Here is a 26222-nt window from a genome sequence, read left to right as displayed (position 1 = left end):
TCCGCGGCGACGTCACCGCCCCCCTCGCGGTCAGCGCGCAGGCGCGAAGGGAGCACGCGAGCGGGTGACGTCACTCCGCGCCGGATTTGGCTTCCGGAGGCGTCGCTCGCTGACTGCGTAGTGATGGAGCTGCCGACCGGTGAGCAGCCGCGGGCGGGGACCCTCCGGGAGGGGCTGCCGGGGAGCGCGGGACAGCCAGCGGGCGGGCGAGGGGGGCCGCGGGGCGCCCTGGAGCGGAGTGGAGCTAACGCGGAGCGGAGGAACAAGGTCCCCTGCCGTGCCTGGCGGTGCCCCCGGTGAGGTCCGCGCTCCGCCAGCATCCCCACGGCGCGGCGGGGGCTCCGCGGCTCGCGGCGGGGGCGCGGCGGGGGCGCGGCGGGCCTGGGAGCGGCTTAACGGAAACGCCGGGCCGCGTCAGGGCTTCCCAACGCCTGGCGGGCGCCGGGAACGCCGGCTTCGTGGCCCCTGGGCTTTGGCGATCGGTGCCGGGATCGCTTGGCCGAGGTAGCACCGGGGGCTCAGGCCCCGCGGCGCCGGACGAATACGCCTCTGCCCTTGCGAGCGTGCGGCGCGTGAGCAGCCCCGCACACAGACGCTGATCATTCCGATGCCTGCCGAGTGCCAGCCGACCCGGCGAGGGCCCGCACGTTGTGGAGGGAGGTAAACAGGCAGCTGCGGAACAGTTGAGGCACTGCACACAATACGTGTCGCCTTCAGCTATACCTTCGATACGTGCCATGCTTTGTGCCTCTACAAAGCTCTGCCCTTTTACTCGCCCCTGCTCCTCCCAGTGAGCACATTGCGTTCTAAACGGGAGCCACTCGAATGTTTGTGATTAATTGACTCTCCAAGGGCGAGGGTCACAATTTCTTGCATATCTTGTGCCCCCCCCCCCCCCCCAGTATCCTGCACAGTGTCGGGAATGTTGTAGCACCTGTGGGTTATTAGCGAAAGCGATCAAGGTGATACCCGTATGGTTCTAGCGACATAATTGTGTTTGAGAAAAGCAAGGTGCCCTGGGTTCCTAAAGGAGGCATCTATCTGCCTGGGACCCGGCCCTCAAAATACGTGCAGGGGGGATGTCGTGTGTCAGGCAGAGCTGGAGAGAGAGGAGGTACCAAGGACTGAAAGTCAGAGAGAGGTGGGCAGGTGTGTGGCAGCAGGGACAGCATGCTTGAGCCACATTGTGAATCCACGGAGAGGAGTACATGGAAGATGAAGCTGACGTGGGCATCAGGGTGTGGCAGGCCTGCGCTCCTTGTGACCCTGTGACGGAGGGATTCCCAGGCAGTGGAGCAGAACAGGGAGTGTTTCCCGGAGGTGGTGCTGAAGCTGAGCCTTGAAGAATGAGGGTTTGTGGAAGGGACAGACTGCTGAGCAGACTTGCTAGCACACACCTTCAGTGCAAAGCTCCCAGCGGGAAAGAACAAGCCAGGCGCTGGAAACTGCCTGCATGGGCCTATTCAGGTTCCATCTTACAGATGGGTGTCCTCTAAGCACACCCAAATCTGCAGTTTTGATTTCTGGAGTGGTTTGGAAGCACACCTAGGGGCAGGAGGTACCAGTGGTGTTTGCTGTGGGTTCCAAGAGGCTCTGGGACTGGGCTGCATGCCACACTGAGGAGATCTAGACCTACCCAGAGGGCAGAGGCAATGGAAGCCTTTAACTCTGGCCCTTATGCCTTAGAACGGCAGGCAGTGGTTTAAGTTGCGGTAAGATGAGCAGCAGGGATAGGTGGAGAACAGCAAACTGCTGGTTGGTAACAAGTTTGGAAACCGCCTGTTGCCCTTCAGAAGGGGACTGCCTGGGTAAACCTCGGCCTGTCCCCACAGTAGAATACCATGCAGCTTCACAAAAGGATGGAGGCATTCTTATATACCACGTGGGCTGATGTGCGAGATGTCTGGCAAGAACACTGATGTGCAGGGCAGTGTGTGCTGTGCAGTGGGCCACCTTAGGGAAAGGACACGACGGGAAGTGTCTTCTGTGTGGGCCAGAGGTACCTGGGGAAGAATTCATGAGGAAAAAAGGGTGCACCCATTGCCCTGGAGGAGGGAAGCTGGTGCCCAGCAGGCAGCAAGGAGAAAGGCTTGTCAGTTATAGTTCCCTTTGCATGTTTTCAGAGTCCGTTTATGAAAAATGAGCTTTTAGAACATTATTGTTGTCATGATTCAAAGCCAAGTCAGAAATGTCTGGTGAGAAGCCAGCTGCCAGTCCTACCCCGCCCCCACCTACCCAGGTGACTCCCAGCTGTCTCTGGCCCTGGGCCGCTCCCTTGGGTCACTTTTCAGTATCCTACACTCATTTAAGGGAGACTGAGGACCTGTGAAGTTATCCATGCCCCTCCTTCCTACCCAGGTGAAGGGAGGTACCCCATCCACACACAGTACATGTAGAGCTTCAGATCCAGCTGTATCGAACACTAAGTTCTCTGAAAAGAAGAGGTCGGCTTCCACTGCCATCTTTGAAAATGCACATTCCCTAAGCACTGTTTATGTGTATCCCTGCGGTGACTTTCAGATGGCACAGGGTAGGTGGCACTCCTCTTCACTGGTATTAGAGCAGGTTTGTGTTGAGAGTTTACCAGTGAATGAGATCGCCTCATGATTCGCAGTCCTGGCCATAGAACAGATTATTGTAGGTAAAGTGATTTGAAACAGACTTCTATACAAGTACAAGGATATAATTTTGGACCAACAAAAATGAAAATTCAGCAAATATTTTAAATATATATCTATATGAAGGTGCTGGTTTTATTTTTTTTCTACCTAATGGGAAACTTTTTTATAGTTCTCCACTTGAAGAGGAGCACATGGTTAATGCAAATTTTATTAAAACTGCTTCAGTCAGATAATTAAAAAATATTTGTTGCCAAAAACGGCACTTCCAAAGTTGGGTATAAGAATAAGAAATTGCTATACTAATAAAGCGCATCATAATTGGTAATCCAAAATAATAGGTGGTTTACAAAGCCCTTAGACCTAAGGCAAGCTTTCTGGGTGTACAGCCTGTGTGTGCTAATCATAGCTATGTCAAAACTAGTTAGACTGAGAATTGCAGTGCCTTAACTGACAGGATGTGCGTTTCCAGGTAAGGACCTGAGGAAAGGTTGGGTACATGGCTTGGGCTGTATTTTGTTCTGCCGCTGCTACGGCTCAGTAGAGCTATGTTAAAATACCTGGATTGCCTTTAATTTACTCAGTTTTTGGACTTTAGCAGTTTGTTGTGAGTTGATCACTAACCCTGATTTTTCGCTGTAGATGAGAAACCCTGGATTGGTCTGGCATGAAGGAGTCCTGAGGTGCAGCTGGAGCAGGCACCTGACAGCACCCAGCCTCACATGTGGTGGGACTCCTCTCTGCCACATTAACCAGTCCCACCCTTTGTTGCCGTAGGTGTTTCCAAACAGGACATTCGTCAACAGATTTGGGACTACATGGAATCACAAAATTTAGCTGATTTTCCCCGGCCTGTTCATCACAGGATTCCCAACTTCAAGGTACTGAGGCATTCCTGGAGCATACAAAAGGAAAACAGGATATTTCTAAATAAGAGAATTAGTAATAATGCAGCTATTGTCCTGCTTCATGGTGGATCCGGGTTGGGTGAATACTGAGTAGTGGTGCAGATTCCACGCCACTGGCCTGGGTGTCATTTATGTTTTGAAATGTCCCACATCTGTGTTCCTTAACCTTCACTCTCATGGCCTCTTACCTGTCCGTGCACAGTTAGTGGTTTGGTCATGTCTTTGGATGAGGAGTGCTACAGCTACTGTTGACCACTTGACATATTTGTCCTGGCTGGAAGCATGTTATTATTGTGGTGCCTTTTCTCAAAATTGGCTCCCTAAGAACAGCAGGGAGTGATGCCCTTTCAGAGGGGGTCCCGGCCAGCACCTTTTAAAAGAGGACAGCCTCATCGGTCCCTGAGGGATGATTGATTCTAGGCCTCAGTTTCCCCACGTTCAGGATAGAAGATAAAGATATCTGTTTATGATACTATTCAAAGGAAACAAGTTTGCTTGAATGAGCAAACATAGCTAATAATTCTAGTGTGTGTTTTCCACAAGGAAAACAAAGTACTTTTTGAAAATATACTGATTGCTCTATTAGATCCAAAGGATGTGTAGCCCTGTTTACTTGCCATCAAAGGCTGAACTTTCTCTCCCCACCCCTGGCTTCTTAGAAGCAAGCTCCTGCCCTTCTCTGGTCCTCAGCTGAGCTGGCTCCAAGGCTATCTTGTACCCTTGAAAAACTCTTCCTTTTGTATGCTTTTTGTTGTTACTTTGTTTTGCTTTAGTGCTTGCTATCCCAGGGAGAGAAATGTACATGAAATATAGGAAAAAGAGAAAGATGCACAGAATCAGTAAAAAAAATGTTTAAAAAGGAACCATCTTGGAGAGGGATGGGAATTCCTGGTTAGTGGTAATACAGTCTTGATTTAGGCAGTTATTACACAAATTTGTTCATTTTGTGAAAATTATCAAACTATACACTCATGATTTCTACACCTTTTTGGAATATATGTTTTATTTTGGTTAAAAATAAATTGGGGCCAGCCTTCTCAGCAGCTTTTAACCCTGACTGCATTCCCAGACTTCTTTGGGTGACTCTTAGATCTTGTCTCAGAAGTAGTGTACCCCACTTGTCTGGGAGAGATGCTAAGCCCATCTGCTTACCCATGCAGTAGGTCCAGGGTCATGCTGTCCTGTCAGTAATGTGCAATTGCATTTGAAAACAGGGTGCTTCCTGTGCTGCTGAGCACTTCCCACGCTTGCAGGCGTTCAAAATGGCCAGAACCATTAAAGTCAATCCTGATGCTCCCCAGAAAAATGCTCGCTTCTTCGTCCTCGACGTAAGTTCAACTCTGTTTGTCTAACTAGGGCTCTTATCTGGCTTGCCAAAACATCAGAGACCTAGAAGTTTTTACCAGAACGCAGGAAGTGAAAGTGGACCCCGATAAGCCACTGGAAGGTGTTCGGCTGCTGATGTTGCAGGTAATCATATTTTCCTGAGCCAGAGCCCTGGCCATAATAAAATGCATTCTCCAAGTGGCTGGCAAATGTGTGCCACTCAGATATTTAGAAAGATGGTACTTCTGACTTCCTCCAATACAGAACATATCCTTGGAGGAGTTTTTTTTTTTTTTTTTTTCCCCCAGAAACAGTCCAGAAATCTTTCATTTGTTTGTCAAAAAACATGAATATTCCTGAATTCAAAGATAAAGGACGTTCAAGATGATGACCTCGAGGCATACTATGTGCTTCATCAGAAAGGAAAGGTTATATTTATTTCCTTCTGCTATTTTTATAATTCTTTGACACTTGGTAACTGTAAGAAATCTGATGACGTCTCCAAAAATCTATAAATCAGAACAGTGTTTCTTAATTTACGTATATAGGCCCTTGTTCAAGAAAAAAAATTTTCCCTAGGGTTGCTTTATTTTTTTTTTCCCTCGGGGTTGCTTTAAATTCATTAACTTAATTTAATAAGTATTAATAGAAAACTTGGTATAAATTTAAATGTTCATAGCTCTTGTGCAACTGTAAAACCAAAATAAACCTGTTAAGTTAAATATAGACAAAACAGAGCAATAACATCCAAATGCCAACACTGATTTAACATAACAGCTGCTGCTGTTTTGCTGAGACAACTTACTGTTGATAATGTGAATCCAGATCTTTGGAATTCGTCCTTAGGTGACCATACCTTGTGTGGTGACTCAGCTCTCCCACAGCTCCTGTGAGGCCTCAGTCATGCAGCACACCTTGCAGCCCTGCATGGAGAAGGGAATGCCAGAAAGTTATTTTATAGGGACCAAGGAGGGTATAGGGATCTTCCTGGTTCTTTCAAGGGTTACGTGTAGGGGACCATTTTGTTTGCTGTTTGCAGTTCAGCCCCAAGAGGAGCCTCCCATTTAGGCCTTCCTGGAAGCATTCTTTCTTGCCAGCTGTATTTTCCCATTCAGTAATTCACTTTAATGAACTAGAGGGAATAATAGCAAGAAGGGCCTGACGTGAGTGGTTGCCTTGTGTGAGGACAAAGCTCTATCTAAACACTGTATTGTATCACCTCATTTAATTCAGCCAGTAGGGGTGACCTCTATTCATATGACATGGAATAAGCTAGATATGGAGAGGTCAAGTGACTTGATGAAGTCCCCTATTTGGTAATAATGGAGCTGGAATTCTGATCTCCACTGTGATTCCAGAGCCAGCTCTCTGTGTGTATGAGGTTCTTACCTGTCTACCCATCAGAGCACAAAATCAAAGCCATGAGTGTGTTGGAGATTAGTCAAGACATCCTATAGGAGGAGTGCAGCCAGGCAGCAGGATGGAATAGCAGGGTCCTCACTGCCTCTTTGTTTATTCAGGGGAAAGAAAGCCAAACTTTGAGAATCTACTGTGTTCCAGACTCTGCTGGGCACAAGGATATAATAGTGAAAAAGACACATAGGTTCCCTGAACTTTAGGGCTACAGGCTCCTTGGTGTTTCTGGAAACTTTAGTGGTTTAAGAATCACCTAGCAAGCATGTAAACCTGCATGCTCCATAGCACCACCTAAGGGTAGGCAAGAATGGTGATGCACATGGCCACAGTCCATGCCTGGGGACTTGCCTGGCTCAACCTCAGACCTTCAGTTGGTTTCTAGAATCTGTTTTTAATAAACACCCTGATGGTGCCTTGAGAACCACTGGCCAGGCCAGCATTTGGCAACTCTGGATTTAGAACTATCCAGGGAGCTTTGAAAACTATGTGTTGCCAATATCAAGTCCTGAATCAGTTGCTCTGAGTGGATCTGCACTCCCACTCCCCAGGTGATTCTAAAGTACAAGTAGTTGAGAGCCCCTGAGCTAGGGAATAAGCAGTTTCCAGAAAAGAGGGAGCAACTAGCATAACGCACAGTACACCAGAATCTTCAGACTCCTAATGAACCCAAACCTCTTTCAGAAGGAAAAGAGCACATGGTCATGACTTGTGTTGGAAGTATTTTTTCTGTCATGGTTTTAAGTGAGCCAACCTGTGATTTTACAGATCTCCTGTTGGTCTCAGGCTGTCATCTCCTATACAAAAACTAAAATATACTCTTTTTACACTGAAGATTTTATAAATTTTATGATTGCCTCATGGCCTGCCCTGGCATACTCTGCAGAGATGCCTATGGCAGTGGTTCTGGAACTTTTCCTGGGCATCAGAATCAACTGGGAGGCTCGTGAAAGCAGATTGCCATGTCTGCCCTAAAGCTTCTGGTCGTTTCTCACAGGTGCCCAGAGCCTGCATCTGCTGGCTAGAGGCCCGCAACTTTGTGAATCCCTGCTCTGGGACTCGCAACAAGGTGTTCAGAAACTAAATAGAAGAAAAGGGGCTATGGGCTCAGGTCAATACCAATACCGATTATAATGAGTACTACTCTCTGAGATTGGACCCTGTTGAATAGCAGACTGGTTATGAAGGCTTGAGACCATGTAATGCAGGTTTCAAATGAAAGCATTGTAACTATGGGCAGCCCGGGTAGCTCAGTGGTTTAGTACCACCTTCAGTCCAGGGTGTGATCCTGGAGACCTGGGATCGGGTCCCACGTCAGGCTCCCTGCATGCATGGGGCCTGCTTCTCCCTCTGCCTGTGTCTCTGCCTCTCTCTCTCTGTCTCTCTCTGTCTCTGTCGCTCATGAGTAAATAAATTCTTTAAAAAAAAAAAAAAGAAAGAAAGCAAGCATTGTAACTACAGTGCATGATGCTGGGAAGGGAAGTCACAGGAAAGTCCTGGTTGGAATTCTTGTGAGAGCATACCTTTATTTGGGTTTGCATTGTCCTTTTGTATTGGTAGTGATTTTGAGTGCCAAGTAAACTAGAATTCAGGAGTTTGACGACACACTACCTCTTCATCCTAAGTGAGGTAGAGTAGTGGCCCTACATGAGATTGACCACTATGCATTATTTAGTTGAGTTTGCAAAGAAGTCCTTTCCTTGACACATGCAAAAGATGCCAGTAATAGTAACTTGTTCCTGAAATGTTAGAAACACAAGAAATTTCCTGTGTTTAATTTTGTAATTGATTTTCTTTTTGAAGAGCAAAAAAACATTGTTGGTCCCAACACCACGACTGAGAACAGGGTTATTCAATAAGATCACTCCACCTCCTGGGGCAACTAAAGACATCTTGAGAAAATGTGCCACCTCCCAGGTAAGTGCAGGAGGCAGCGTCATCCACAAGGAGATCGTTGTTCTCAGCTGAGACTTCTGGTGTGTTAGAATGCATAAAATATACCACAAAATTGTAATTAATTTTTCATAAAGCCAAATGAGTAGAGATGGGAAAGTATTCAGCAATCCTGTCAGTAAAGGCACTAAGTAGAAAAAACTTGGACACATTTATTCCATTTGAGTCACTCTGTTTTCTCCTTTGCACCAAGTTGGCGGATTGTAAATTCCCTATTAAAAACGAAGAGAAAAAAAAAATGAAGAGAAAACAAGTTCTCTTGTGCTCTGGCACCTTCTGTTAACTTGTGTCATAGTCCGGTGGCCCATAGGGTTTTCTTAAGTGCCCTCAGAGCAATTGGAGACTTGGAGGAATTTCCAAAATACTTGGATTGGAAGCTACCTCACCAGTTCTGAATAATGGCTTTAGTAATTCAGTGGTATAGTTTTTTTTTTGAGTGTGTCACACAATGTAGTAAAACCAAAGTGTATAAATACTACATTGGGGTGCCCTGTAGTGGGATTTGTATTGTGTTTTGCAGATAAAGAAATAGAATTTGGTGACTTTTTTCAGAGTCCTAGAATAGATCCCCAGTCATTTGATTCCTAATCTATTGGGAATAAAAAATAGGGCTTCAAGATACTCCTTTTAAAAAAAAAATTGCCCCTTAAATTTAAAAGTAGAATTTAAAATTGAATGCTTGTTGTTACTTATTGATAACGTTATTCTAAAAATAGAATTTGATACAGCTTATGAAAGTATACATAACAAAGTAAGAATAAAATATGTGTAAAAAAAAAGTGCAAAGGGAAAAGTAGAAAAATAAGAGATAGTCTTGGTTCTGGTCAGTGTTCAGAAACGCAAAGTGTATGATCATCTGCAGTTGGCAAACATGGGCCACAGGTGTGAGCTCGCGTTTCCCAGAGCCAGCAGGGCCTATGATCAGCAATTCAGAAGTCGTAGGTTCGGGACTGTACCAGCAGTTCCCTTCCTGGGGTTGAGGTCTAGGTCAGATATATCTGAGGGTCCATCACAGGGCCTTGCCCCTGAAAGTGGCTGGGCCAGGGTAGAACCCGACCAGCTCTCTTGACTCAACTTCACTAGAGATTGAGCAGCAGAGTTCAGGCTCTGTTAACATATGACACACCAGAACCTGCAAAGGACATTCCCCCCGCCCCTGCCAACCTTTTTTTTTTTTTTTTAATAGCACAGGGTGAGAGGATCTTAGGCCACATCTATTTGCAGGTACAGGTCATGATACAGTAAGAGACTCAGATGTGGTCTTACTTTTTGGCAGCTAAGTCTCTGAATTTGTCCCTTACTGCCTCTGCTACTAGCACGTCCCAGCCACCTGTGAAATGTCGGTGCCTTTGTGTTTATTCTCTAACTTGAGAGTCTTCTAGTAACCATCTCTATGGGCACACAGGTTTGTCAGCTGAGTTTTTGTTGAATCAAATGGGACTTTGGAGAATTAGGGAGACTCCTGGTTGCACACACTCTGATCAACAGAGCAGGTAAAGCTGACCGAGGGAGCCAGGAGGAAGTGTGATGGACAGAGTTTCAACACAGGTGTCTGCTCACCAAGGCTGCCAGCTGGGGGTGTGAGATGCCAGCTTCCATGGCCATTGTGAGGTTAAGAAAAGCAGGCCTTCCCACCGTGGGGTCACTGCTGAGAGGCCCCAAAGCAACCCCCTGTACTGATCCCATAAGTGACTTATCATGTATTTGTAGATGAGGTACAGTACCACATACAGTGACCCTCCATTGCTAGACACTGGTCTGTGCAGGGTCTTAATTTGGCTCTAAGATTGACCCCGTAGCCCTTGTTATCTGAGACTCATAACCATATCAGCCTCCCAACTCTAATTATAAGCCTCCATTAACATAAACATATATAGTGTACTTGTGGGTTTTGGTTGAACAAGTTATGTTTCAGAAGTGAAGATGCTACACCTGAAGGTAATGGCCCCAGTATTTCATGTATAATCAGTTTGTCCCACACATTTACTGACCATGTCTTATGTGCTAAATGCACCACCTCCATGATCTCCTTCTATTCCAGCACCAGTCCGACAAGGCAGTGGTGGCACCTCTGCCTTAGAAGTGAAGAAACTAGAAAAAAAATGATAGATAGATAGATAGATAGATAGATAGATAGATAAAAGAAGTGAAGAAACTGAAGGTCAGCTTCCTCCTCTTGAGGGCTAAGAGGGATCTGGACCCGGTTCTTTGTGACTCCTGAGCCTGTGTTCTAATCACTGTGCTCTTCAGCCTCATGGGAAGAAATGACGTGCTCAGTATTGTGAAATTAACATCTTACGCGTCTGCCGCCAGTTCCAAGTGGCATCTTTCCTGGGGAAGAAATTGTGGGAAATTATCCTAAGATGGTTTCTGAACCATGATTTTCCTAAAATGCCACTTCCACGATGCATGTTTGCTATAGGGCATAGTTTGCCTCATACAGGAGGTTAATTCAGACCTTTTGAGCGCTTCTTACCTCTGAACTGTGAGGTGGGGCAGCCACTCACTGCCCAGGAAGCATTCAGGCCCATGTCTGTGTTCACAGGGTGTGAGGAACTACAGTACTCCTGTGGGCTTGGATTCCAAGGTCCTTGTGGACTTAGTTGTGGTGGGGTCCGTTGCTGTCTCTGAAAAAGGTAAGATTAAAATCAGAAACTCTTGGATGTGACCTGCAGCTTGACATTCTGCTGTCTTTCCTGTTTCAGACATTGATGGTAAGTAATTTCAGTTTTCTGGACACATCTGTCCTCTGAAACCACTGCATCTCTTAATCATTTTGAAGAATTAACTCGGTTCCTCACACTCAGTACCTTCACAGTATTTTCATTTTTCTTAGCAGAAAAAATAAAGTGAGATCATCTCTCTTCAGGTGGTGAAAGATATTTCCTCAATTCTTAAGCTACCTGGAACTGGAGCTGGATTTATTTGTAGTATGTCAGTAAATAGTGGGTTTTGGAGAACCTCCAGTGAATGGAAAAACATTAGATGCTAACCTTGTTTCTGTTAGGAAGCAGCGGCCTCTGGGCAACAGGGTGTCCCGAGCCTTCCTGGAGAGGCCTGGTGCTGTGCCATTCAGGCAGGTGGTGGGGAGGGTGTCCCATGTTGCTGTCTGCTCTCTGCCCTCTGCCAAGCTGCCTGCAGGACTTGGGCCCCTGTGGTTCCCCTGGGGCCTCTTCCCCTTCTGCTGCTCTACCCTGGGCCTGGCTCAACACTCTTTGAAGACGATCTGGTTATACTGCTGATTATACTGCCACAGGCTCAGTGAGTTCCAGTGGGGAGGTCAGACTGTCACAGACTTGCACCTGCACAGCGTGGTTTGGGCCCCCTGCTGAGAAAGTGTTCTTTCTCCTCCTTCCCTTCCAAGAGGAAAAAAGAGACTGTTCTAAGAGGCCTGTCCTTAAAACTCTTCCTTTGGAAATTAATCAGCCAAAGCCAAGTTTTTCCTTTAAGAGAGGTTTCCAACAAATAGTTGGTGAGAGATGCTCTAAATCATTCATTCCAAACCCTGAGTGTCATGTTTTTAAATGTTGGCCTTTCGTATCTTCATCTGGAATTGACGATGTTTTCAAGCTCTTGCTCTGTGCTAGTATGTGAGACATTATAGAGCTTCTTTGCTTTCTCTGTATTTCCAGTTACAGTGCTTCATCTGTGTCATCAGGAATGGGTTCCCATGAACACATGTTTTTCTGGGTGCCAGGTGGGCCAAGTGTCAGGCTGGCACTGGGTGATCTCTGTCTTGGGCCCACGGTGAGCCAGAAGAGCAGACACAGCAGCTTAACAGTGTTATGTTGTGCTCAGTGCTACATACAGAAGTCAGCACTGACACTGGTTGGTATCAGAAGAGCCACCCTTGGGCCCTGAGCAGGGCAATGTCTCAGAAGTGACCTCAGGGCTGGTGTTTACATGCTGGGTGTTCTGGAGAGAAATGAAACAGAAGAGGACTTTGGGGCAGAAGCAGCAGTGTGTTCACATAGCATGGCCATCCAGGAGGTTGGCATTGGCTTTCCAGAGGCTGTAAGATCAGAGGACGGGATTGGAGCTATACTTTTTTTGGCAATGGGAAATTAACAAAGAGGTCTTTTTAAAAAATCAGGAGTTTTCTTTCTTAGCTGGGGATGTATAAGGAAGAAAGCAGTGTTCTGTAAATGTCATCATTCAGGTAACCCCCGACTAACACAACAGCAGTCGCCGTGCACACATGTAGGAAACTGGAATAGCACAGGAAATACCGCCTGTGCTCTTCCCAGATGCCCACCGTCATCGGTTCCATATGCCTGTGAGTCCACACATGTCCTACATTCTATGTGCAGTTATGTTTGTCCTGGTTCTGTTTTTCCAGGAGGGGCAGCAGCACATACAATACTTTGTGCCCTGCTAGATGCTGTCTGGCTGGGTCTTTGCGCATCCATGAAGACTGGTGGGCACTTGAGGTGCCACCAGGGTTTGGTTTTGGCTTTTCTCTTAGAGATCACACTAAAATGAGTTGTGGTCTTGTAATAGAGTTTCTTTATGCCTTTGAGGGCCATCCATGGGATAACTTTAACAGAGGAATTGCTGAACAGAAGGGTGAACTTGAACTCCTGGTGCCTGTTGCCAAGTAGCCCACCAGAAAGGTTGCCTGCCTCCCATCTCTAACACCACACACCTCGCCTCTCTCCCTACTGCCTTGTAAATATCTAGAATCCTCAAACTTCCATGTTTACCAACCCAGTAGTGAACAGTGGTGGTTCATGTGCTGTCTGATTGGCCCTTAGTGATGAGGATAGGTGGTCATTGCTCATGCTTGCTGCTTACCTGCCTGTCTCTGTGGACTGTTCTGTGCTTTGCTGTTTCTCCAATGCACTTTCTCCTGTTTATTTGCTTGTATGGTTGGAGGTTGGTAATTGTAAAAGCATGATAGATGAGAATCTCAGAAGGACACATGGGCAGTGATGCTCTTGGTGAGAATGCTGATGCTAATGTTAAGCAGAAGTTAGAATTTCTGTAGCATCACAGGCTCCCTGATGACAGGAGCCAGAGGCATTGTGATGTTTCTTGTCTGGCTGCCTTCTCACCTGCGGTGTAACTCTGTGCCACTTCAGCTAAGCCTTCCAAGAGTCCCACCTAAGACTCTCCTCCACGGACTGCCAGGCTTTCAGAAGACAAAGTGATATCATTTTAAATCGTGTATCCCTGATTTTAATTTTATCTCCTCTCCAAGAGAAATCGATCAAACAGATTTTGGTTTTAGTAGCAGTTTGTGTTTAGTCTTTTTTAAAAACTACTCTTTCATTACTTTTAAATGTGAGTTCTTCTCATGTAAACACTGGTTCTGTTTCCTTTCATAACACGTTAAAAAAAAACTCAAGCTTCACATCACTGTGTGCTGACTCCTGTACGTGTGCAATGTCGGCATGCCCCTGAACCCCACTGTTGAGCCTGTGGGCTCACCGTGGAAGTTTCTAAGGAGGGGCCAGGGATATTAAGTTAAGTCCAAGTGCCTGCTTCCACCACAACCTAATGAAACATTTCCTCCTGAGATACTGACACTCTGCATGTCTCTTAGGCTGGAGAATTGGGAAGGGAGAAGGTTATGCTGATCTGGAATATGCCATGATGGTGTCGATGGGAGCAGTCAGCCAGGGGACGCCCGTGGTCACCATCGTCCACGACTGCCAGGTGCTGCCCATGAATGGGCCAAACAGAGCCACTGCTACACCCCTCTGAGAAATTGGGCAGGGAGGGAAGGAGACAGATGCATAGAGACAGACTGGTTTCTGCCTTCACTCCATGTCTATTGTGAGTGGTAGTGATCAGCTGGAACTGGATGTTTGGCAGTGAGGCCTTATCCCCATGGGTCTGGTGAGCACCATGCTGCTACTGTGCAGTGAGCACAGGAGCCACATTCCCTGTCAACTCCCTCACCCACTTCTGTTTGACCAGGTCATCGACATACCTGAAACGCTGCTTGAAGACCATGACCTAACAGTGGACTACATTCTCACTCCGACAAGAGTCATTGCCACAGGGTGTGAGCGCCCAAAGCCAGCAGGAATCTTGTGGTCCAAGGTGGGTCCTGTGGCCATCAGTGGCCTGTAGCTCAGAGGCATCTCCTCTTGTGTGGTATTCTTTGGCATGGCAGCTATCCCCAGGCTGGGCATGTCTATACCTTAGAATCACCCGTGAGCTTTTGAAAATTCAGCTCCTGCAGTACAATCTCCAGGCATCGGCCCAAGAATCTCCTTTGTAACAAACCTGTGGGATTCTGATAAGCAACCAGGTTCAAGATCTCCTACTGTAGGATACCAATTCTAGATGGCTGAAGGGACAGTTCACTTGAAGGGCCATCTCTGAGAGCTGTGCTCCACAATCCTGGCCACAACATCATATCCTACTGTCTCAGCTTTCCTGCTAGAAGTCCAGCTTGTCTTGCTTTGTGACCTGGGTCTCCCAAGCGGTACCCACAGCCTTTGTAAGCTAATGCCTTGATGACTTCTATCTGCAGAATAGTCAGTGGCACGCATTACATCAGTCTGCAGTAGTTCAATCCCACAAGCCAACCTATAGGTGATGATCCCATCTGCTGGCAAGATAATAATACTGAGGAAACAGGGTTTTGGATTGAGGCCATTGTTCCATATCTTCAATTCCTTAAACCTGAATCATCAGATTTGGAAAGCAGCCTTCTCTTGGGCATGGAAACCAATAACATCCACCTCCAAGGTTGACACCAACATGAAACACCACGGCTCAATGGGCCTTTCCCACAGATGCCACAGCCAGATGGTTTGGGGCCGCCTGGGGCCTGTGCTTGTAGGTTAGCTCCAGTAAGAACAGAGAGGAGGAGAATGCATGATGGGGCAGTAGGTGGATGGGTCTCTCTGAGTGCAGGCCCAGTGTCCTGGGGAAGGCAGTGGCATCCTTTGTGAATATTCAAATGTCCCTTGGTATCTTTCATAAGAATTCAGGATTATCCTGAAATTCGGGCCCACAGCTTCTCCTTAAGTGGAGGCTGCTACACAGGTCATAGGAGTGAGGTGGCATTTGCTCACAGCTGAGAGGATGGGTTTGGGGAGGTTGCACAAGGGGCTGGCCACTGTGAGGCTGCAGGTCCCCTGCAGGTCAGCACTTGATAGATGAGGGCCGACTGCAGCCCACCTTAGGAAGATTCCAGGTGGCCTCTCCAGGAAGAGAGAAAGCTTTGGGGAATAGCCACAGCTACATTCCGCTGATTTTAACAAGAAAAATACAAAAATAGCAACAGATGATGTTACTGGTCATGTTAGGTGAAGAGACTCCCTGTGTGTGAAAGGAAACCACGTCCAGCAGAGGTGCCAGCAACACAGACGGCCATGCTGTGTATGTGTGCAGTCTGTCAGCACCTGCACTGTTTGTTGACATCCCAACTGTTTCACCCTCTTCCTGAAACATCTCATTGCTAGAGAGGCCTGGGCAAGAATCACAAAGTTTTAGAAGGCCATTTCTCTTCTTGGGGCCCTGTGTTCTCAGTTCTTTTACCCCTGGGCCTCCCTTTGCATGTGTCATGTGAAAGCAATGATACTGTCCAGCCCCTGGGACTTTTCTTCTGGCTTTGCTGTGTATGCATTTGGAGTGAATTTTCATCAACATTGGGAAAACCATCCCTGAATTCCATTGAATATTTGGGGATGAGTGGGGGAAGTTCAATGCTAGGGTATGATATTATTTCACATGAACTCTTTGATACACATTGGCATATCCTTCTCTGATTTTCTGCCCATAGACTCGTTACTATGTAGGTATTAGGATCCCAGAATTTGCATCGTGTGTATTTTGTTGGAATATCCAGAATCCAGTTTCTTCTAAGCACTGTAGATCTCTCAGGTGAAGGTTATGAAATACATACAAAATGTGATACTTTTTTAACTCATTCTTACTAACCAAAGATTGTGTACCATTTGACTCCTTGGGCTTTGTCCCACCTTCTCAGAGATGCATGTGGTGCCCCCACCCAGGCACTGGGGTCTTGCAGGCTCCGCTGTAGTTACTTCGGACAGCGGGCCTCCTCAGCCCACCTCCTGCTTTTTTCTGCCTGTGCCTTGTGGTTTTAAAGACAAGAGAGCAGACGGGGCAGTGGTTTAGGGTGAGCTTAGAAGCTGCAGCAGCATGTGTCAGGCATTGTATCTATGACCTTGGTGCACCCTCTGCAAGCCCCGTATTTGTTTATCTGTAGAGTGTTGTCTGTGCTGACCTCACAGGCAGTACACACAAAGTGCCTGCTGAACTCGGCCATTGTCACTGTTGGGGCTGTCACAGGTGTGAAACAGGACACTCACTGCGGGCAGACTCCTTAGCTATCCTTTGAGTGGTTTACTGAGCCAGGACTCTTGCCCATGTCTCTCCATGGCAGTGTGTTGTCACCTCGTGCCCTCTACTGCCTCAGTGAAGAGGAAAGAAACATTGCTTCTGAAAGGTGTGTCTGCTCTGTTCATTGGGGTCCTCCTTTCCCTCAGGGCAGCCTCTCACCTGGTGACCTGTAGAACTTAGTGTGACTTACCCATGTCTGAACCCCAAGGTACCATGACTACCCCATTTCATGTACAGGCTGCCACCCCTGAGAACCTAGGACTCCCTGAGCCCTTTCCCCCACCAACCAACCCGGTCCAGCAGGTCTACTCTACCCCAGGAGCTCTCCCTTGCTGGTGCATGGTATGAGACCTGGCTGCTGAGGTCTGTCCTAAACCTCCAGGCACCACTTCCAGCTTAGGTGGTCATTTAATCTCTGAGACAGTAGTCCAGATGTCCCTGCCTCAGGATGGCTATGTGTAAGGTGATCTGCAGTGGCTCAGGAACCGTTTGCCTGCATGCCTTGGCTCTGGCAGGAGTACACTGACGGTGGCCTGAGTCCCCAGCAACTAGCATCCAGGAGTTCTCGCTCAGCCCGGTCAGTTTCCAAGGCAGTGAGGTGTTGGGTGAGTCACGACAGCAGTGAATCATCCTTGCTCAGGAGCCTGGCTGCCTTCCTAGATCCAGGTGAGCATCTGGAAAGCAGCAGTAGAATGGGGCCCTCTGCTTGGGGGAGACCCTGGGCAGTCCCTAACAATTCTGCTCCCCTCACACAGCCTTCCTGGGCTCGACCTCTCAACAACCAAGCTCATACCTCTTTTATTACTTTCTGTGAGCTAGAATGAGGCAGAGGAAAGGTGAAATACTTTAAGAATACCGTAGGGCAGCCCAGGTGGCTCAGCAGTTTAGCGCCGCCTTCAGGCCAGGGTGTGATCCTGGAGACCCGGAATCGAGTCCCACGTCAAGCTCCCTGCATGGAGCCTGCTTCTCCCTCTGCCTGTGTCTGTCTCTGTCTCTCTCTGTTTGTCTTTCATGAATAAATAAAATCTTAAAAAAAAAAAGAAAAAAAGAATACCCTAGAGAGAAGGCCAGGCAGCAGAGTGTGGCTGCAGCTCCACAGAGACCCAGGGTACCCACGAGACTGCTTGCCTCCGAAGCCCCTGATCAAAGGACTGCTTCCATACCCCTTTGCTCCCTACAGTAACTGTGGGAAAGGTATCATCACTGCTTACAAAGGAGAGCAGCGTAACACCACTGACCAAAATCTGGATGTCTTCCTTTCTCAATCATTTTCTCCTTAGTTGAGGAAATGGGAATCTGCCAGGGTCATTCTTGTGTATAAACTCAGAGAAACAACTTTGTAGCATCCACAGCTACAAAGGGAGGATCATTCCCAGATGGTCACCAGGCCCTGTTGATTTACTTGTTGAGAAGGACAGATGCCTTGAGAAAAAGGGTTTGGGGGAAAGGACCTCTTTTGTGAGGAACAGCCATTCTGGGACATCAGTACTTGCCTTCCAATCCCCCATCAACATTTTTGTCGAAATTACAGCCAAATGTGAGCTGACAGCTACCACAACTGGGTCAACAAGTTAGAAGGATGATACTTCTATTTTAAAAAATTTGCTGTATTTGATCTAATAGTTGAACTTCTAGGAATCTGTCCTAAAGAAATATTTATAAATTCAGATAGAAGTGCATGTGTATTCAGTATAATGCAGTGCCTTAAAGTGGGTCAGGGAGCCAAATACCAACCCTGTAATCTAAGTGCATACAGCCTTTTTAAAGAGTATTTAATGGCATGAGAAAATGCTTGTGGTATAATAAATATTAAGTAGAAGAAGTAGAATATAAATCTATATGTGTTTAGTATAGCATTTTATATTCTCATTATGCTAAAACACGTGTAGAAAAAAGATGGAAAGGCAGCTGGGTGGCTTAGTTGGTTAAATGTTAACTCTCAGTTTCGGCTCAGGTCATGACTACAAGGTCGTGAGATTGAGCCTGGTGTTGGGCTTTGTACTGGCTGGTGGAGCCTGCTTGATATTCTCTCTCTTTCCCTCTCCACCCCCCTCAAAAGAAGAAGTGTATCTGAATATTAATAGTAATCTCTGCAAGCTGAGATTTCAGATTTCTTTTGTTTTTTAAATTTCCTACCGCAACTACACCCTTTTATAGTCAACACTGTTCAGTAGAGAAAACAGGACATTTGAAACCATTTTCCAAGGGCAACCTTCTGCCCCATGCATATTTGGCTCCAGTTCCAAAAGAGCCTCCATTCTCTGCACACTCCCAGATGGTAAAAATTAGAACCAAGATGTAAGATAGTTAAATATGTGCTATTTCTTAGAAGTCATGTGCTTGTGCAAGGCAGTAACATGGTACTATCCAAGCTGTTTGTACAAAGCATATACCTGTGTGTGAGGTGGGCTGTATGGGCCACTCTTCCCCATGTGGCTAACACTTGGGTGTGAACTGAGCCTAGAGCTGCCAGACATGTACTCGTCCAACACGCAGCTCTGAACTGGCCTAGTGGGAGGGGACCTCACTGCTCTTGTGCTGTCCCCTTCCCCCTGGAGAGCATAGGACAGGCAGGAACTGTGGTTTGCAGATGGAAACTGGCATGTTGTGGCACAGGTTTTGAGGTGATTATATATACACCAGAAAATAAACAGTTTTTTTACTCAATAATTTTTAGTGGCCTCCATGGCCACTCCCAGATAGAACCACCTCCTTGATCATGGACATGATGAATGATGGAGGAATCATTCCATCATTCCACATGATGGAATGATGGTATGGTCATTGCCCTGCTGGTCCTTCAGTACCCACAGTAAAAGCATAAGGAGTAATGCTGTGGGCTCTTTATGATTGGTAAGTGACGTCTTTCATCAACTATGTGCAAAAAGATGTCTTAAATGAGCCCTATTATCATTAAGAAACACTGTAATTAGAAAGCAAACAAATGCTGGAAGGCATGAATGCCATCTGGAAGACAGTACAGTCACTGGCTCTCTTATATTCTTGCATGCTTACTGTATAGGATGATTTCGTCTTGATCATTTGAAAGTATTGTATCTAAAAGTATTTTTGGTCAATGAATGATAAGTTAGTCTCTTGCAAGACAACTGATAATTTTTGTGGAAGTTGTATTTCACATTTTAGAAATACTTAACAATGTTCCTCTTTCTTTGCCAGCAGCTGCTCAAACATGTCCTGGCATTTTAGAATGAGAGAGATTCTAAAGATCATCCTTCCCAGTCTTGTGGTCAAGTAAAGTGAGAGCCAGGAAAAGCAACAGGTCCAAAATTGTGAAGTCAATGGGGTAGTGAGGCAAGATTAGAACCAGAGTCTCTTTTTGGGTTGGCCACTGGTACCTTGAGAGTTAGATTTCTGATCTGTATTTCTAGGGGATAGTATTATTTAATCTTTAAAGAGAATATGTATGTATAAATGACATCTGTAAACATCAAAGAGTGGTTATAGCATATAAAACAATCAAATTTGCTCTATACTATTTAATGGAATGATTATAGAAAAGCAGACATATTTTTTTATTTTTGATTAATGGACAAAATCTTTCATTTCATATGGCACACTTACAGAATGTAACAAATGTTCCTAATTACCAGCCAGGAAAACAGCATAGCCCTCCTGTGGATAGCCTGAGCGTGAAGCCAGCCTGTCTATTTGGTGCACAGTAGCCTCTGCGTCAGCTGTGGGACAACTATCAGCCCAAGCCACTCTGCAAAGCACACAGAAATGGCCAACAGCTGGGAAAGTGGCAAAAGCCACCTCGTGAACAGGGAGATTTTTCCATTTAGAACTTGCGGGCGCGGAAGCATGAGCTGACAGTAAGCTTTGTCATTCCTTACCCAAAAAACATCCTGCCTTTGAGATGAGCAATTTTACATAAAAGTGACGCATTTGGTATTTCCATTTCTAAAGATTGTGTGTGTGTGTATGAGAGAGAGAGAGAGAGTGTGTGTGTGTGTGTGTGACAGTGCTATAGACTTAGTTCATAATCTGTGCAGTTAAAATCTATTTGTTATTCAACTGATTATAGTTTGTCCATGTGCCAGCTTGGGATAAAGTAGTTTCCTGTGATGTGCAGAGAAGGATGTAATTTTGCTTCACACGACATGTTTTAAATGGATTTCTGTTGCATGAGTGTAGAGCCTTGCCCTGTGGGCTGGGTTTCCTGAGAACACTTGCTTTGGCCTGAGGAAACCCTGTGGTTCCACCAGGCAGAAGCACATGGGAGTTTTACTATTTGAGGTGCTCACCCAGCCAAGATAGGTCCAAGTGCTGGGGGAAAGCACAGTGTGTAAGAAGGCTTTTGGCCTTGTTGCTCCTGTCTCCTGGTGTCACAGCAGAATGACGTTCAATTTTTCCGTAAGAGTATGTAGTCATATGTTCTGATTGTAATTGCAATTTTAAATTTGATCATCCTTTCTAAATACTAGATCTAGTATCTTAAGACATCCTTAAGAATCTAATTATGACCATTTTAGGGGCACCTGGGTGGCTCAGTTGGTTAAGTGTCTGACTCTTGGTCTCAGCTCAGTCTTGATCTCTGGGTTGTGAGTTCGAGTCCCATGGACCCTACTTAAAACAAGAATCTAATTATGACTAGTGTATATCTGTTTTGAAATACTCTGAAAGGTATTTACGTATTTCAAAAGTTGAAAGTTGTTACGTATTTCAGCGTTGTTGAAATCAAATGTATTTCAGCATTGTTACTAGTTGAGCTATTGACTTTCATTTTTTGTTCTTTTTTGTTTTTGTTTTTTTTAAAGATTCTATTTGAGAGACAGCGAGAGCTAGCATAAGTTAAGAGGGGCAGAGGGAGAAGCAGGCTTTCTGCTTTCTGAAAGGACACAAGAATCTGAACTCTTTAAGAAGGTAGAATGAGGGCGTGGGAAGGAGTTGGTTTGGTTGGACTTAGATCATCTTCAGAATTCTTTGGTAATAGAGCCTCTTAGGTACTGGCCCGTGAGCTTAGTCATCTTTCAATAAATCAGTTCAAAAGAATTACAGAGAGTCAAGTATAAGAATACTTCCTTTGGGTTAGAAAAAAGTAGTTACATCTCCTACATACCTCCATGGCATGGACATGGTTTTTGTTTGCGTCTCAGTAATGGGAAACGCTAGAAGGAGCAGGTCTTTCTTTGAGCAGTCTCTCTATGGCAGCCAGGCATCTTCGTGCTACTCTGAAGACCCCAAGTGGACAAGTGCCACCTGCAGAGGCTTTTGATAGGACCGAGCCTCGGAGCAGCCACCCATTTGCAGAGGGTTCTGACCCAGTGGAAGGGCTGTTCCAAGGTGGAGGGGATTGCCAACATAGTGCTGGAAGAGAGAACCCGATAGTAAATTAGGATCAGGAGCCTTGAAGTATATGAGAAGGTACTCCACTGTTGTTAGGTGTTTGAATTTCTTTGAATCTTCCTGTAAATCATTGGTCCTTAACCTCTTGTAGTTTGGAGATACATGAATAGAGTTTAGGAAATTGCACACAGAATTGCTGGGGACTTGTTCTTCGGAAGGAACCCCAGCTTCTCTCAAAGGTCTCTGACACCCTGCCAAGGATAAGAACCATTACTCTAGTTACATATGATTCTGAATATAACCAGAACATTGTTACTAGTTGATCTATTGACATTTATTTTTTGTTCTTTTTTGTTTTTGTTTTTAAAGATTCTATTTATTTGAGAGACAGCGAGAGCTAGCATGAGTTGAGGAGAGGGGCAGAGGGAAAAGCAGGCTTTCCACTGAGCAGGGAGTAGATGTAGGGCTCTATCCCAGGACTCTGAGATCATGACCTGAGCTGAAGGCAGAAGCTTCACCGACTGAGCCACCCAAGCACCCCTGAGCTATTTGTTTTTGGAGTAAAGTTTTATCTGTCTAACTCATGTACTGATCTGTGTTCTGATGTACCTGTGTTTGTGGGAAGTCCCATGTTTGAACCATCACCTGCCTCTTGGTAATGGGTTGTTTATGGGCTTTGTGCCCTAGAGCAGGACAGAGAGCATCTCTGAAGGATAAGATTGCTGAGAAGGACTAACATAGTGTGTTTCTGTGTCTTTTCTGCCATGTGACTCCTCAAGTGACAGAAGACCTGGCCCCCATTCTCCAGGCTTGCCTAACCCGTGGGGCCATCCCCCTTGTGGCTGCCGCACTGGGCTGGGACCATCAGCGTCCATGCTGCAAGCTAGATCAAGGCAGCCCCTCTGCATGCAGGCCCCACCTGTCGATCCCAGTTCTCAAGGACGGGAAACCACCTCACATATTGGGGTTCTTCCAACCACCTCCTTTGTTTCAGGTTCCCAAAAAGCCAAACGTGTCCTTCGTATAGGAATTCTATTCACTGAGACTTCATGTTTTGTGTGGTGTTATCTTGTAGCTTGATAACCTGTCGCTAGAAAGCGTTTTCAAAAGTAGCATCCTAGTTCACATTTGCCTTGTTTCTGCATCTTCGATGACAGTTTGAAAGGTTTGGTTCCTGAGACATGCTCCTCCAGTGGAGGAGTGGGGGGGAGGAGGCCCAAGTCAATTCCACCCAAAGGCATAAGTTGGGAGGAGGGCCAGGCATGGAGGCAGACAGCCGCATAATTTTGGAGGCCACCACCAGAGTTGCCTCTTATGACCATGCAACCCTCTTTCCAATAACCTTACCTACTGTCCCTTCTGCATAGGAAGGCTTTGGTTTTCTGCTTCCTGGGCCTTAGGAGGATAGAGAAAACCATTCCTTTCCTGCCATCTACCATGGCACATGAGGCATAGTCCAGAGTGGACAATCCAAAGTGGCTGGGGTTCCCAGATTTCACTTCAGGTAGGCCAGTGTAGGGACGGAGGTCCTTCTTCCCAAAGGGCCAGTTTGGAACACTGGTGCAGTGTGGCGGAGACTGCTTACATGAGGAATGTGGCAGAGGCCCTTTGCGCCTCTGATTTCTCCTCCCTCCTGACCAAGTTTGGACACTGAAGAATAACTGAAACTGCTTTGCTTTTTCAGATCAGTTGTGAGATGATGAGGAAAATCCCAATACTCAGAAGCCTTCGTGACCGAGAGAGGCGGGCTGGGAAAGATGTCACCCTTCAGGATGAGCCCCAGCACCTTCTTGGAACCAGCAGCCAGTACCGCTGAGTGCTGTCAGAAGACCTCCAAACCCACACCAGCCAGAATCCTGTTCCGTGCAGGGGGAGGAGGATAGGCCTTCTAACACTGTTTACATTGGGAACCTTCCCTGGGATGCCCAAGTGAGTGAGCTGAAGAGAGCCCTCAGAGAACTGGTTCCAGTCCCCCAGAGGCTCACATGGCAGGGGCCACAGCTCAGGGCCTTCCTCCTCCATCAGGTGCCCATCTCAGCCCAGCAGGTTCTCCCCTGCTTGCAGGGCTTGCACCTGGGTGGTGCCACCTTGAGGATGGCAGACAGCAGAGGGCCAGTGACCTGACAGGCAGCCACACAGAGGAGCCACACCCTGACCGTCATTCTGCTGTCTCTGACCTGTGACTATGTACTGCTCTGGTCCCTGTGGAACTTAAGGGGCCTTACAGCAACTTGGCAGAGTGTTGCTGTGTGAGCTCCTTTGGTCCCAGTCCCTGCCAGGATGTCCCAGCCTTCTCTTCTGCCTGGGACCTGCTGATGAGTAGGAAAGTAGCCAGTAGTGTACCTCCAGAATGTCCAGGCCCTGCTCTGTCTGGGCCCTTCAGCCTGCTTGCTGGGTGTTAGAGCCATTCTGGTTTCTGTGTGGTGGTAGTTCAGGGGCTGCAGGGGACCGAATGGGCAATGAACAAGTGAGTAAATGGTGACAGTGGTTAGGAGTGCCTGTGCTCTGGATTTGGAGGGGGTATTAAAGTAGAGCGCCCTGCTGTTCTTGGATCCTTGTCCTGGTATGACTGCAGGGGGAGAGCTGTAATCAAATCACAGAAGCCAAGAAGTATGGTCCCCTGAGTGCAAACTGCTTGTCACAGCTCAATGCTAGTGTCATTTCTATGCCCTCCTTGCCTTCCCATCCTTCCCCCATCTCTGGGTGAATACCCTGTGCTCTGCACTACCTTGGAGGTACTGGTCATGGAGAAAGCTATCCCAATTTACATCACAGACAGTGACAGAGACACTCACACTGATTTGCCTAATGCCTGATGTTTCTTGGGGTTTTTTCCCTCTGGTTCTTTGTTCCTAAAAAACAAAACTGGATTTTGGCTAAACTATTTTTTTCTAATCCGAAGTGCTTTTGCAGTTGATCCTGGGCAGAAAGTCAAAGTAAGCATTTGAGTTAGAGATTCTATTTTTTTTTTAATGTATATGTGTTTGAAATTTTAATTTTTTCATCAGAGGGTCTTACTGAAGGGTATACCTTGCATATGGTTTCAAGAAAACTTTGAGGCACTGTCACCCTTTATAAAAGCGTTTTCTCTTTGGCTTTACAATGAAAATACCGTAGAGGTGTCAGAAAGTAAGTCTGCCCTTAGGTTGCTCATTAAGCGTAGGCTCCTTTCCCTAGACATCGTGAATAAAATGAAGAGCAGAAATATCTGAAGACATGTCAGCACCTTTCCTTCGGGCTTCTGGGCCCCCTTTTCTCTACTAGAATCATCTGTCCTGTCCATGTGGCTGGTTTTGTTTTGTCACTGGTGCTCAGCTCAGACATCAGAGTCGGAATCTCTTCATCTAACTCCTCACATTTTTTGGATTTGGGGGGGCGGGGGTTGCCTTCTTTTTTTCTTTTTTTCATAATTTTTTCCTGTATTTCACATGTTTTTGTTCAGTCCTTGTTGGCTTTTTTTTTCATTGATCTTACACCATTAGAGTAATACTCCGGGAGATCAGGAAATGAGTCTGTTGGTATCTTGTTCATTCTGCACTGCACCCCAGCTGCGAGGGCACCTGGTAAATACACAGCAACCCATGAAAAATTGGCACCGAGGATGGATGCATCAGAGCCAAGAGAGGGAGGAACACTCCTGATCACAGCAATGGGAGTGTGTCCCACCAAACCCAGCCTGCCTGGGTCTGTTAAGTCATCCTTCCCAGTTAGGCCAGCTTACTTGGCTTTGCAGTCCATTGCAGCCAGAAAATTCTAGATGTGTTGATACACAAATTATATGAATGAGTTCATTGTTTTTATATTTGTGGGAAATAGTTTAGTATAAGCAAAATCCAAGACCCAAGTGCCTGAAATGTAGGTATCCCAAACGTACCAGCCTGCACGCCTTTTCTCCTCCTCCTGTCGTGGACAACCTGGGAGTGACAGTCTCTCAGGGCCTCTAGGATGAGCACTCAGAGTATAAGGCACTTGCTCCGTGATCTGGCAGTTTGTTCCCAAGACTTGAGTGTCAGTAATGGTGGTGATGGCCCTGGAGCCACTTCCCAGGTGACAGTGTCATAAGTGTTGAGACCAGTGGAAGTGGGCAAGGAAGGCAACAGTGCTGAGCTTGCTGGAGAGCATGTTTCTGAAGGGGTTCTGTTGGGCACACCCTCTACAAAGACCCCCAAAAAAGCAGCCATTTCTGCTTCAGAGGAGGCTGTGTGGTCTTACCCTGGCATACGAGCTTCTCCCAGGACAGAGGAAGGCATACACAGCCTATGTTCCCTGGCCTGAGAAGCTGTGGCCCAGCCCCTGGGTGACTAGATTGGTGAACTAGGAGCAGTCCCTCCCATTTGGGATCTGAAAGTGTATGACCACACAATGAAAAAGC

At 46.5% G+C, this 26222-nt stretch overlaps 1 protein-coding gene and 1 long non-coding RNA gene across 25 annotated transcripts in view; one reads left to right on the top strand and one right to left on the bottom strand.

Moving 5' to 3' along the window:
- Positions 1 to 13203, bottom strand: part of LOC140630013 (uncharacterized) — a 63797-nt gene extending 50594 nt beyond the window's left edge. For 2 of the 24 annotated variants that reach the window (XR_012027805.1, XR_012027814.1), the window contains exons 1-5: positions 13013 to 13202; positions 10695 to 10845; positions 10210 to 10309; positions 7789 to 8004; positions 5709 to 5775 (exon numbers count right to left, since the gene is read on the bottom strand). This is a non-coding gene — a long non-coding RNA (uncharacterized lncRNA). Of the gene's footprint in view, positions 1 to 4511; positions 5362 to 5657; positions 5776 to 7788; positions 8005 to 10209; positions 10310 to 10517; positions 10550 to 10694; positions 10846 to 13012 lie in introns of those variants that run through there. The other 22 variants (XR_012027818.1, XR_012027817.1, XR_012027808.1 and 19 more) reach the window with 19 other exon arrangements.
- On the top strand, positions 18 to 25063 carry MTHFSD (methenyltetrahydrofolate synthetase domain containing). The gene is given in 9 exon segments (XM_072819514.1): positions 18 to 139; positions 3396 to 3499; positions 4741 to 4854; positions 8069 to 8182; positions 10764 to 10854; positions 13764 to 13876; positions 14141 to 14266; positions 23535 to 23637; positions 23640 to 25063. Coding segments are annotated over 9 exon segments (1116 nt in total). The 5' UTR covers positions 18 to 123; the 3' UTR covers positions 23975 to 25063.
- Positions 25064 to 26222: the final 1159 nt, after the last annotated feature.

Source organism: Canis lupus, chromosome 3 (genome assembly GCF_048164855.1).
Source record: "Canis lupus baileyi chromosome 3, mCanLup2.hap1, whole genome shotgun sequence".
In the NCBI taxonomy this organism is placed as follows: Eukaryota; Metazoa; Chordata; class Mammalia; order Carnivora; family Canidae; genus Canis; species Canis lupus.
The sequence above is the reverse complement of the archived record's forward strand: the minus strand, read 5'-3'. Positions and strand labels throughout refer to the sequence as shown.